This window comes from Erithacus rubecula (genome assembly GCF_903797595.1).
Source record: "Erithacus rubecula genome assembly, chromosome: 5".
In the NCBI taxonomy this organism is placed as follows: domain Eukaryota; kingdom Metazoa; phylum Chordata; class Aves; order Passeriformes; family Muscicapidae; genus Erithacus; species Erithacus rubecula.
This window is the reverse complement of record NC_136687.1, coordinates 54,886,645-54,900,973: the sequence shown is the minus strand read 5'-3', so window position 1 is coordinate 54,900,973 and position 14,329 is coordinate 54,886,645. Positions and strand designations below refer to the sequence as shown.

Genomic DNA, 14,329 nt, shown 5'->3' with positions numbered 1-14,329 from the left:
AATCTGGAGTTGGATTTTATGGTCCTCAAGGATCCCTTCCCATTCAGGGTATTCCATCATTCTATGATTCTGAGCTTCAACATGCCCAGAAATATTTCCAAAAACAAGATGTGCAACCAGATCTCTGAACTAAAACTTGCTACTCTACTAATCTACCTGAAAACAGCTTTCAAAGCAAAAGCATTTATTCAAAAATTCTAACTAATTTTTGTACTGTGGTACTTAAAATATGTTCCACAGTATATAAATCAACATGAAGTTAATTTCCCAAATCCATCTCCATTCTAGTTCTGAATGGTTTGGTTACTCTATTTCCAATGAGCTTGGGGCTACCTCTGACATATTTTGGATTCAAATTGACTGTGTGTCTTGCAATCACAGGGATATTCATTTATTGACTGTAATTTTTTTTGTAATTCAAGTATTTCTCCTTGAATACACTGTTAATTTGTATTAGCAAGTACAATCATAACTGAAAACACAAAGGCAACCCTGTCACTGTCTGATACAAGCCTTAAAAAACAAAGTTCTTTTCCACCTCCAGCAGCTTTTGGTGGATCAATCAAAAAGGAAAACATTGACAATTTCAGTAAATGAATTCAGTGAATTACAGCCAGTTGTGATGGAAGAAAAAGTAGTTTTGTCAAAAGTTACCGCAGTCAGCAAAGCAAGATCTGATTCTGTGATCTAAGAAACACAGTCAACATATATACAAAAAACCAGTGTACCACCTGATACAGAGTTTAATAGGAATGCAAAGGGAAAAAACAAAAACAAAAGGATGCACATATAAGCTATTTATCAGCCATATAAACTTCAACTAATAAAGTCAAAGTTTTTGTACTAAGCTATGTTTCAGGGAGCTTCCTTCTTCCACATAAGCAACTAAGTGGATCACCTTCCATGCAGCAAGCAAGGCTGTGCTGACACCAGGAAAGAAATTCACACAGCCATAATCAGCACTGTACATGTGCAGAGTGTACATGTGCCAGCATTTGGTCATCCCTATTGATCTGCTCTGTGTTGGCATTTACAGGCCACAAAGGTCCCTCTGACTGTTTCCTTCCTAAAGATTAAGAAACCTCACAGCATGGCTTTTCATAGTAACAGTCCTTCATTTATTTCAAGAAGAAAAAAAGTGGCATATTGAATTCTGGCACAGAACAAAGAGTGCAATCAGCTCTGACAAAGGTCACAAATTTGTCACTTCAGAACTATTTTTTCTGTCATTTTTAAAGGCTGGTCTTGTACATTAACCTCAGAACTGGCAGTAGAGGTAGCATTACTGTCTTCAAAATGTTGTCCCCCTTGAAAGAAAATAAACAATTCCAACAGTATGACTACAGGACTTGGCAGCTGCATCCTACATAACTGAACCTGAGTTTTCATTGATGTCAGTGTTATTTTTACTTCTCTACTAAAACTTTCAGCCTGGGTTTCTAATTGTTTATAGTTTCGCCATAGACAAAACTGTAAACATATTTTATTTTCCCATTAATTTTGACAATATACAGGGAAAGAAGGATGTCTAAAGGGCTTGGAAGTAACTCTGCATTTTCAGTAGGTATTTGGTGATACACCCCTGAAAAAAACTGACTACATACAAAAAACTGCTAAAAAAAAAAAATCCAACACAGAAACAAATGTTTTAATAGTCCTTGTGCACAGAACAGCAATCAATGCCAATACCACTTTCCTCTGGAGTAAGAGCTGTTCTTCCTGGAGGAACACTGCCAAATATCATAATTATTCCCAGATTACAACACTGGCTGTGGCTAGCTTCCCTCCAAGGATTATCAATCCAGGGAAGTCAAGGAGTTAGAAATAGCTCAGCTTTTCACTCCCCCTGCTGAATATCTTTGACTTAGCCAAAGGAATGGTTTTCTGGGGAAAGTGTTACCATTCACAACAAATTCTTGTCAAGAATACAGCTGAGAAGAGAATAATTTTGAATGTACCTGGAGGAGACCACATATACAAACCTTATCTGTTTGAACATTTACTCTTGTGAAAGAGTTTAAAAGGAGAAGTGGGAAAAAAATCTGTGCATCCATTGCCCATGCATGCATTTACATGGTCAGGGCTTTAGAGACTCTTCCTCACAACTGCATACAGCTATAATCACGATTCCAATATAAGCAGCAAAAACAAAGAAGGAAGATGCCTCCCCCACAAAAAAAAAAAAATTACATTAGTCACAAACTATGGGGAGACAAAAAGGACAGTTTAAAGGTATTTAGTGAAGGGATCAACAGGAAGACACCAGAGCTGTCTGGAAGGAAGAGGAAATACCTTTTCAACATCTGACAGGGATGACAGCGAGTGGTTCTGCAGAACCTCTGGAGCTGTGAACGCTCGCAGGTCTTGTTGGGACACATTTTCATCAGTAAATGACACACTGCCAGATGGGAGCAACAGGAGAGACCATGGAGAAACGATGAATCCCAGAGCAGTAGGATCAGCTGCAATTGAAAAGGGAAAAAAAAACCAGAAACCATCCTGAAAATGAAGCAATGTTGTTTGCCCTTGCTGGATGTTAGTTTATTATCAGCCTACATACTATTAGTGGAATAGATTCATGCTTCCTTTTCCACCTGTGGTGTTTCATAACCACAACAACAACCTCAATTTTAATCACACTGGGGAGTAACACCTATCTTTTATGACTATTCTTTGCTATTATTCATACCAGCAAGCTCAGGAAGAGATTGCTAAAGCACAATTTCCTGTCCTGAAGTTATTTCATTTATGTTACAGTTGACAATTAAAATGTTCCCTTTCTGCAGTGCACATGTCATTAATGCTAATTTCTACAACAGGAATGGAGTTTGCTCCTATCCTAACATAGCACTACTGCAGCACAAATGTTTGGAAGATAGACAAAATTAGTGGAGAAGGAAAATACTCACTGGAGTGGCTAATAGAAGGGGACAAAACAGAACAGTTTTGGGGCACAGAAGTCCTTATTAGTCTAAAGTGAAAAAAATACTACAAATACCTGAAAATTTCAAAACAAGCACAGAAATTGCAAAACCAAAAGCAACCAAGATATGTAATTTGCCAGCTAGGTTTTTGATGTCTGATAATACTGCTGTCAAATTAACTCTAATTTTAAAAAGTCCATTTCCTGAAGTCAAAATGTTTTTTCTACACCTCAAACATGAATCAACTCAGTATCACTGAAGGAGGCATGAGGCTTTATAAAGCAAAAATAAAAGTTAACTTCTATTTTTTCATAGGCAAAAAGGCAATAGCTCTGTCTTCTGCTACACAATATATCAAAGATCTGAGGAAATACACATTTAAATGATATATCCTTTTCCCTTGACAGAGTAAGCAAAAACAGCAGAATAATAATTTCCTCCATTAACACCACCACTAACATTTTCCACTCTCCAGCTCAGGATATTCCTACAGTCCTGGTTCCTAGACTGCTGAACTATCTTGTAATCTAGAATATTTCTAATCTCCTAGGAAATGTATTAAATTACTGCTTGTGGGTATCAGGTGTAAAAGGATCTCCCAAGTAAGTCCTTCAATTTTCTAACCCCACTTCCTCTGAAACAAACAGAACAAGTGTTTGTTCTGTTTGTGGCAAGCAAGTTCAGATGTTGAAAAAAGAAACAAGGATGGACAGGCCATTCCTATTCTATGTAACAAGAAAATACTACATTATATAGCAAAGTTTCCAAAAACATTTTTAGGAAGACTACCTTAGTTGGCCTTTGGCTTTCAAAAAACATCCTGTGGGTAACTACTGGATTCTGCACCACTTCTGTGTGCATTCACCACTGATATGAAAACCCTAAACAAGCAACATTCTATAATGTTTTAAGATTTTACCTTATGAGTCCCAGCTCAGGAACCTTAAGAAATGTAGAGGCTTTAATCTTTAACATTTTGTGTAATAAATACTTGAAATACATAAAACCCCTCATATTCTGAAATAGACAAAAAAATTGACTTCATTTTAAAAACAATTAACCCTCCAATTAGTCTGAAATGTTCACAATATTAATTTCAACAAAGTTTAGAGCATTTGTCCCCTACAGATGTAGTGTCTGAATTTATTGATCCACCTCCACTCGAGAATCTTCATGCCCTGAAGCAATGTAAAATTAATGTGATAAACGTAAATTTACAAAAAACCCTGATTTTGCCAGGCTCCTTTCACTGACATTTTCTCAGCTTCCTTTTTCAGTAGCTCATAACTAATAGAGCAGATCATAGTGCCTACATAACAACTCCAGGGAATCTAATCTCATGTTATGAAGGATGAAGATAAAACAATTAATTCTCCACTTCCTTTCTTAAGGCATGCAACATAAACCAAAATAAGTAATCTCAAAGCTCCAACCGGGCAGATATACTTAAGGAAATACTTTTTTGTAACACTAATGTGCTTATACCATGGATAAAAAAGTAGCAAAGATGCAATCCATCAAATAGTCAGTAACTACAGGAAAACAAAAGAAACTATTTCCCAGTGATAATATTCATGTCATCGTCTGTTTAGGCTCTCAGAACAATTTACAAGAGCACTAAGGGTAGCACTTCTGAAAATACTGAGGAAAATTACCAAAAACAAACAAAAAAAAGGTTTCAAACTCCTTTTTCTAAAGGCACTGGAATTCAGGATATGGCTGCTGGTCAATTTTCTATCCAATGGGCTTTCAACTGTGCTAGAGCTGCCAGCCTTCTGAGTTAACTCCAGAACTATGCAACTCAGTAACAAAACACTTGTGAGAGCACAGCATTTCAAGCAGTGCCAAGACAGAGATAAATAGCATGGCCTTACTTAAAGTGAGAGAGTGAATTGGCTTTAAACACAATAAAAACAGAAATAATCTTCAGCTACAGAGCATCTGCCAAACAAATAAGAGAGAGAAAAAAAAATCTTTTATGTGCTTTAACAGCATACAAATAGCCTGAGATAAAAAAAGACCCACCACATTCCAAGAGACATGAAGACAAATATTTGAAATGGATCAACTTTACAATATTGATGGCAGGTAATTTTAAATTCCCAAGCTACAGTCACAATTCAAGTCAATCCTTCAGGATCTTTTTCCCCCCACTTCTCTCTTAGGCTACGACCATTAGCACAGAATATAAACACACACACAAATCTCTAAAAAGCACAGAACAACCCAAAACCACAAGATTTTCAACACACATCTTTGCTTCCCTCCATAGCCCTCACTGAGATGAGTAAGATTTCTCCTAGACCAAAGAAACCTGAAAATGTGTATGCTCAGGCCAGCACATGGGACCACTTCTGCTGTAAATCCTCCCCCTGGGCTGGTGCAGCATGTCCCTGCATGCCTGGAGTGCAGGGCAAGCAGCACTGCAGTGTCTCTGCTCCCTCTGCCTTGGGCACAAAGGGACAGGAGAGCTCTGAAAGGACACTGAGCCCCTTGGAAAACTGAAATCTACTCTTTCCTGAGGATACTGGAGCAAAAAACAGGGTGAACAATTGGTTTCTGAGATCAATTTCTGTTCCTGAGCTGCCCCACAATCAAACACCACACTACACTTCACTGTTGTGCTGACTAAATTCAGGAGAGCTCTGCATGGAGTGCAAGTAGTCACTGAGCCTCTCTGGTGAGAGTAGGGTGGGTAGAGGTGGAGGAAAGGATGAGGAATAGAAACTAAAAAATGTTTAAAACCCCAGTAAAATTATAAAAGCCCAATCTCTCTCCTCCTCAGCAAACAAAAGATCAAACCTTATGATGAAAAAAGAAAATCATTCCCTAACAGTTACTGGCAAAGGGAGAAAGCAATCATTTATCACATACCCACAAGGACAAGCTAGGAAATGAGGATTTGGGGTTTTACCCCCACCATTGCATTTTTCCTCTTATCAACCAAACCAATCCATTGCAGCCCAACTAGGTCTATGACTACTTTTGACTCACCACTAGTTCCCATCAAAACAATTTCACACTTTGCCTTCCTTCTTTTCATGACACTCAAGCAAAGCAACTACAGTAGTTTGACTGTCAACAGGATTTACAGGTCCCTGAAAACCATAATCTTCCCTCTTCACATCCACTTTCAGATGATATGACTTTTCTTTACATAAATCATTTCCCATATGTAAATTTGCAAGACATTCAACTTGCAGAGACTCCCTTTATTTGCTCAACCTATCTTTTTAATATCAGACTCACTTTCCCCCTTCTCTCCCTGCTTCCTTTAGATACATGTCTCCAAACTTAAGGTCCAATTATTTCCAGATTCCCCAATGCACACTTTAGAACAGGAGTGGCCTAAGTGTCAGATGAAGGCTTTCCCACTTTCGAGTTTAGATAAATCTTTTCCAGTTAAACCCAGCAAATTAGAGGGACGCCTGTTTTATAATTCTCAGCAGCAGCGAGCACAGCATTCTCCTTGTGCTTATACACTCACACTTGAGATTACTTCAAAGACTTGTTCCTTTGACCTCATGGAGTTCTGAGTGCAAGATACAGCACGTCTGAAACAGCTGATACACCCTTTCAACAACAAAATAGTTATTGCAGATAATTAAACAGATGTAAGAGAAGGGCAGGTCTGGTATCGGCCTTTTCAAATCTCCAGATTAATCTCAACATCACCAGTGCAACTGATGATCTGCAACTGAGTCCTAGATTGTCTTTCTCCTTCATTTAAGAGCTTATAAGGTGCTGACAAGACAGCTATCAGGGTCTGAGCTTCTAAATCAGTTATTAGCAACTGGGCATTTCAATCTAAGCTTTCATTTTTTGTAAAGATAGAAATAAATTTGGCAAGTATTTTTAAGGAGTTCAACATCTGTTAGAAGCACAAATACAAAGAGGGATTAAAATATGCACATTTCTGTATCTGTTGCTGAATCAGGTGTGATGTGATATGAAATTAACCATAAAGGCAGTGGATCTTCATCCTGTGCTTCTTTTATTCAGTGCTCTGATGGATAAGAAGACAGACTCACTAAAAGACATGCACAACTTTTATCTATCAAGAAGTCATCAAATTTGTAACAAAACCTTGTTTTGGACATCTTTTCTAATTTCCAGAAACTAGCTTAAGTAAGAAACTAATTGAAGAACAGGTTCTCAGCTGACAGAGTCATAGCAAGATTCCCAACTTGAAACAAACTACCAAAACTCTACCAGGATCTCACACATGAACAATTACTTGGGATGGCAATTCCTTTAAGAGTCTGTGGCTCCTGGGCTGGTGTGGGGAGGCTGCCAACAGATGGCAATTTAAGAGCTGGCTATTTCCAAGGCCTTTTTTATCCCCCTTATTTCAAAACAGCTGGAGCACAGACTGTTGAACAATATGCCTAATTTAATTTTTTTTTAAGAAACAATGTACAAAACACTCAGCAAAGCTTATATTTTTTTACAGAACAGCATGTTCAGGGACTCCAGGACTCTGTGCAGGGAGGAAGAGCACTTTTGAGAACTGGTCAAAGCTGAACATGCTGTGATCTTGTAGAAGCTAAAAGCTTGTCCTTTCTCCCTCCGCCCAGGAGCGACCAGTCAGCTCAGAAAAATTTTGGAAACTCACCCTCTACCATAAAATATCTCTTCCACGCTACATGCATGAAAGAAATGAGCTGAAATTTGACCAAGGAAAACAAGATTTCTTTAGGATCTCCCATTTGCTACAAGTCCTCCACAAATAAAGAACAAAACTGAGTCAGACAAGCCTACAGGAACCTCCACATTTTTTGTTCCTGCATGTCAACACCACCTTCATAAGCCAGCACAGAAACTGATATTCAAGATGACAAAAAAGGTTTCTAGATTGCTTCCTTAGTGAAGACAACCTTCATTAAAGACTGTCTGGTTATCCAGCTTGCTGGGAGGAATTAGATTACGTTTATCAACCTTAGCTACACAGAAAAGCTCTTTCATTTGAGTGTCTCTTGAAGTGCTTTTTACCAAAGGCTATATCCCAGGTTAATTAATAGCATGCAACTGAAAATAGTTTGCTGAACTAGCAGAAAAACAACTTAATAAAACAGCTTCATCTCCAAAAAAGAGACAGATTCTTCTGGCACTGATTTTATCTGAATTTGTGTTTTGGTCTTCATGGATAGGAAGTAAGATCAGAAGCTTCTGCCACCTTAGCCAGTCTTGGCTGGCAAGCATTCCCCTGCCTTAAAAACACATATCACAAGTCCTGGGGCAGATTTCTGTGTTGTGCTCTCATCTTTCAGTACTTGTTCTTCTGAAGGAGGGCTGACTGTGTTCTCATTGGTGATGCTTGCATGCAGACTTCACAGAGAGATTATGATAACTTTTCTGCTCTACTCTCAGGACAAGAATGGGTGAGCTTTTTATTTTCTGTGGAGACTCCCTTTGGAAAAAAAATTTAGACCAAGGAAAAAGTTTTAAGTGATTTCAATACCATGTGCTCATATAATTGTGATTTTGCAGGTGGATTAGAAAATGGAGCTCCATGTGTCAATCCCTGTAAAGTTTGCAAGAGTAAAACTCTAATCATTCAAGATCCTTCTTAAGGTCTTAATGATCTTTTTAATGTCTCCAAGAGACAACAAAGAGTGAAAGAGTGGAAAACATATGCCAGCTTTCCTTTTCTTGCATTATGAGAAGCAGCAGGACAGGTCACTTGGTGAAACTTCAACAATAAACTCAGCATTCCTAATAGGGAAAACACACATGGGCTGTGAGAGCACTGGTAAAGAGAAGGAGGTAAATTTGAATGGTATGTCAAAATTATCTATAATTCACCTGGCAAAAAATACATTGGGGAAGTTGATAGAAGTCATATTTGTAAAGCTAAAACAAGCATGATCAGACATCAGGCACCATATAACAGTTTCTGCCCACATCTCCCTTCCCTGGAGCCTGTGAGGAGACCACTCTCAGAGGCTGTGCAATGCACAAGACAGAGCCAGTGTCTGACTCAATAGATTGTCTAAACCAACTCTTAAAAAAACCAGCCCAAAACAACAAAAATGTTGACTTTTAGTAAAATTCTAAATCAAATACTTGCAAAAAATACAAAATATTTGCCCCAAATAATGAAGATGTGCCCCTTGCATAGTAATGTGGCAAAACAATGACTATTTTTGAAGTGTGAGCCTTTGATTTTTCATTAATAAAACTGAGTAAGCCTAGGTATGCATATTTAGATATAAGGGAATGACCCCCCATAAAGGTGCTGAAATACTAGGATGCATTATGGGAGTATATACTTTATCTGAAAATAAATTAAAGATGGTACTGAAGTTCAATATGTGGGTTAAGCATGTATTGTTATTAAAAAAAAACAAGAAAGGGAGTGAAGGACCCTAAGGATTTGCAGATTTTAAAGAAAATAAATGAAAACATAAGGAAGGGGAAAAGTTCCATATTCAGACCTAGTGCTAAAATGTGCATTATTATCAGCATTGCAGATGCTGAGCTTGGAGCCTACTGAGGTGGGAGGGAGAAGAAATACTTCTACTCCTTTGAAGTACAAGACACCACCACATTCCTCTCAGTACCTGTGTAGGTGTTGCCACTTGCATTTTGGGGAATCATATTTAGCCCTCCAGTGAAGCTTTCTCATTTTCAGCTTTGAGACAAAATCTCTTCAGAGCACACTGGTCATGACTGCACAGTACTGTACCCATTTCTATGTCCCCTTCAGTACCAAAGTGTTCCAAGGGTCTCAGACTTGCTTATCACTTTTTTCCTATGTTTCCATCTCACATCAATGGGTCTAAACAATTGAAGTTTTCACCACAAGAAATGGGATGTGCCACAGGTTCTGGCAGAACATGAAGTGATGGTTGAAAGCAACCTCTGGGCTGGGGTGCAGAGAGGCACTTAAACAGAGACAACCTAGGAGCAAGGTATTGTTTGGGTTTAGGGCCTAGGAAGAACAGTTTATTCATATGGTACTTTAATATAACCAAGATGTCTCCAGTTCTGTATTTATCAGTCTTAAAAAATGCTTACCTTTTCTGAATAGCTCTTGAAGGCTCTCTGCACTTTGATTCAAAATAGCCCATATTTCTTCTTCTTGCAGTGGTCCCCCCCGAACCTCCAGAGCCTCTGCCAGTGACACATGCATGTTACCTGGGAAATAAACAGACTGATGTAAGACTAAATAACATCTTTTCTCCTCCATGCATGCAGTATTCAAGTGGCAATAGCCCATGTCCAACCCTCGGCTACAAAAATCTCCAGTGCTAACAGAACCCATCAAACATAAATAACACAAAATGTTCCCTATGGTGATAAAGAATTATGAGCAGCTACTCCAGAAAAACTCAGGTTAAGAAAATAATGATTCATATTAGTATTGAAGGCACTAATCCATAAATTCAACAAGCTGGCACTAATCCATATGCTGTGGGCAAGAGCTTGCTCTGTTTATAAAGTTGGCATATTGATCAGTTACAGGTTTATTAAAATAAATCAGCTATTAACACATCCACAGAAAACAAAGATTTCTTTCTCCAGATAAACAAGATTATGCTTCACTATTTTTTGAAAGAGTGAAATCATTTTCACCACACTACAATATAATATTCTGTTGTCCAAAACCATTAGAAAATTGAAGAATGCATCCCTAAATATTCTGGCAAAGCAAAGCTTCATCCTTTCAATAAGCTCAGGAGCAAATAAACCATGTGTCTGCTTAATTACTCCAGCTTTCTATGGAATGTTCTCAGATTGAGCACTCATGCCAATTTATATTTCTGACTAGGATGCAGCTGCAGTGGCCTGTGCTTCTTCAAAGCCCAAAGAATAAAATCTTGAGCAGTGAGCTGCAGTAAGAGGCTAGGGAGTCCTGTCAGTCATCACTGGTAAGTTTGTAATGTCTCAAAGGCTCCAAAGCTGCTGCTGGGAATGGAAAATACAGTCCCACAAGCAATGCTTATGGTCTGGAGACTGATGGCAACAGCTCCAGGTGACCCAATGGCACTGCTGGAAGCTCCTCCTCCTTCCTTTAAATCACCTACCCTGAGCCTCCCCATCACACCATACAATCCTGCTCAGCTGCATGGATACTAACCTAACAAATTTAAAGGGGGACAGGCTTACTTACAGACTGTATGTAGCTTCCCAACTGTCTAGGCAGCTTCATGCCTTCCATGTGTTTTTAATTACAGATAATCAGGCTTATACACATGCAATGGCAACATAAAAGGCTGAATATGCTGCAGTTTCTAACTGAAAACACAGGCTTTGACAATACTGGATAAAATACTTTTCACCTAGAGTTCCATACTCCTACTGAAAAATTACATATTGCTGGCTGCTTTTCAGCACAACTTATTTTTCCTTATTTCACAACTTGCCAGTTTGCAGCATTCAATCACTGTGCATGTTTACTAAGCTAGATATATTTTCAGCAATTAACGTTCAAAACTCATCATCAAAAGACAATGGAAGGGAAAGCAGACTCAGATCACATTTAAAAGAAAGATGAAATCTGAATTCCCAAAGAGAAAAATAAATAAACCATGAAAAATTGAAAGGTAGGGACCAATGCAGACTTGCAATAAATGGATGGAAACCCAGAGAAAATTGTGCTTTTAGTCAGCATGAGATTCACATACACCAGGCAAAGAGTGAGTGTCTGGTCTCACTGTTCCAGGAAATTCTGTGATTTCATGCCACTGTCTCAAATTTCAGTAGGCAAATCTAGAATCAAGATGTCTGGATTATTCAGATTAAAAGATCTCATTCTCTGAGTGACTAAAAATACATGAACTGCAAATGACAACTTTCTGTGACAAACATTCTAAAGGAGAATGCCAAGCATAAGAACAACAATCCCCTGTCCCCCACCCCAAATCCTTCTCTGCCACTCCCCTTTTCCCCATTCTGTAAAATGCTGCATCTTTTCAGCTGTGATTAAGTAGTGTGGATTGTTGAGTAGCAGATATAAGCCAATTCCTTATTTAACAACACAACAGAGCCCATGAGGGGGTCTGCTGAAACTTCCAAACACATTACATCCACAGTAAAAGAATCCTACAGCACATTTCTTGATGACAGTAAGCAGCAGTATGAATATACACACCCAGCCCTCAGCTGTAGCAATGCAAGCAACAAGATCTGCTTGCATTTTACAGATAGAAGGAGCTTGACAAATAAAAATCAAACACACAACAAAACCTATTTCAAAGTGATTTTGAAAGCCCGAGCATAGCCACATGCAAAATGCCAAAAGCTGGGATTTGAGTGGAATTCTCATTGAAGCAGATCTGTTTCAGTAACTTTATTCCCCTCAAATCACAGTGCTTGTCTGTTTCAGCAATGGGCAGACCAACACACTGGTTATGAGTATTAAAGAACCTCCCAGAAAATGGCTCTCTAGCACCAAGGGACTGGCTGAGGGAAGCTGGGGTGGAGCTGCTGGCAGGAAAATGCAATGCCAGGTTTCTCCACCAGTACAGCCCACCTGTCATCAGCCAGGCACCAATTTGGAACTGGCATTGCAAGTACCTAGGTCAATACATATTTCTCCCCCATCAGTTGGTTTATCTCAGGTGTTTTTCACAAGAAGATATTTGTAGGAATGCTGAAGTTTGCAATGCACAATTCCTCCAAATTCTCTGTTTCCTTAAGCTCTGGGAAGCCTCAATAATGTGTGGTCCTTTGTGAATACAGAAACCTAAATGCTCAGTACATGCAACAGCTCTTGGTTCTATGCAACACCCAAACATTATGATAAATTGCAACATAAGGACTATATTGAGTAATTTTTCTAAGACAAAAATATTTAAATTTTTTGAAGGATACCTTATCAAAATCATGGAAATCCCTGAGTTTTTCAGTGTTCCAGGCTGACCAGCAAAGAAATCTAGATGCACTGGTAAAGTTATCTATGGACTCTTAGTTCATGCCAAGCTATTTTTCTTGCAACAAGTCCTCTTCCTGTCTCCTCTTTATCCAAGGAAAGCAAGATCTGGAATCCCGTGCCCTGTTCCTTTCACTCCTTGTAATAAGGATGGACAAATTAAAGAATATTGAAAGGTGTACCTTCCAAGGATGAGTTCACTTCCCCTTTCCTTGGGACAGAGTTATGATGGCATCTTAATATGAGGCCACACAGAGATGGAATTGGGGTGGGCAAGTCTCAGGGTTAGGTGGTATGAACTCCACAGGAGCTGCTAGGGCATGGATTACCCATACACCCAAAATTCACATGAGATCACAGCCACAGCATGTCCACAGCAGAGAGCACAACACAGTGTAGGAAGGCAGGACAAATTAAAACAGTTAGCACTGGAGGTGCATAGACATGAACCTGACAGACTGCTTGTTCTGGGGCAGAATTTACTCCCAGACCACACAGGAATACTATTTCCACAGGAAGGGAGTTGCATGCTATGGAGGCAGCTTTTATGCTCCAGGACAAGAGAGTAAATTCAGGTGTAAATCATTTGTATTAACAAGCTCTGAGTGCAATTTCTCAGCACCATTCAGCCCTAAGCCATGCAGGCAGCACAGTCACGGGGGAAGATGTTGCCTAAGCCAGAAGCCTCTCCCATATTTCAGACACTTTTTAAAAAGAGCCTATCTCATGAGGACCAGCTGCCAGCTCCTCCCTCCAGACAGACAGCTCACACACTCCCCAGTGAGTGGGATGGGGCTCTGCCTCTTGCCTGAAAACTAGCTCAGTGACCTCCTGGCTTTAAAAAGTCTCATTTAAAGTCCCAGCAACACAAGTTAAAAGCACACCACCTGTGGAACATCCAGAGAGTGCCAACCCCATGAGACAGCCTTCCACTTGTCCCAGGTAAGGTGGAAAGCACAAGAGGAGCAGCCCATCACACTGAGTAATTCTGTCAATACAACTGTTTGCAATGTATATACTTTTTCCCCTACCACTTACAAAGTCTTCAGACCACCCCACTTCTTAATTGCTCATGTATGCAGAAGTTAAATGCTCAGAATTATAATTTCCCCCAACCACCACCATTATTTCCTCACACATTTTAAATTTGAAATAGAAGGACTCCAACAGCAATGAAGAATTCGGAAAATGTTAAAGGCTTAATCTTTCCAAATTTTATTGACCCATTGCCAGACAAAATAATTTGTTATTCAACTCAGTTCAAAATAAGCTATCACCATAACTGTGATTATTAAAGACTGTAATACAGTAATTTTTGTGAAAAAGTTCCTAAAAACAGACTAAATGTCAAAAGGCTAAATTGCTTCCACTTAACTGATGCTTGACAACTTGGTGTTTTGGTTTTTGTAACATATCCCTTGGTTTTTTCCTTACCTTGTGCATCAACATTTTTCCCCGATGTTTTAACTTCAGAACAAAAATTTTTAGACAAAAGTTGTGCTTTAACATCAGCTAACTGAAACACCTG

At 39.0% G+C, this 14,329-nt stretch overlaps 1 protein-coding gene across 4 annotated transcripts in view; it reads right to left on the bottom strand.

Moving 5' to 3' along the window:
• Window positions 1–14,329, bottom strand: part of PTPN13 (protein tyrosine phosphatase non-receptor type 13) — a 109,354-nt gene that overhangs the window by 74,604 nt on the left and 20,421 nt on the right. For all 4 annotated transcript variants that reach the window (XM_079306478.1, XM_079306475.1, XM_079306476.1 and 1 more), the window contains exons 2-3: window positions 9,945–10,064; window positions 2,293–2,462 (exon numbers count right to left, since the gene is read on the bottom strand). In XM_079306478.1, the coding sequence (XP_079162604.1) occupies window positions 2,293–2,462; window positions 9,945–10,059 (285 nt within the window). In that variant the 5' untranslated portion in view covers window positions 10,060–10,064. The remainder of the gene's footprint in view (window positions 1–2,292; window positions 2,463–9,944; window positions 10,065–14,329) is intronic.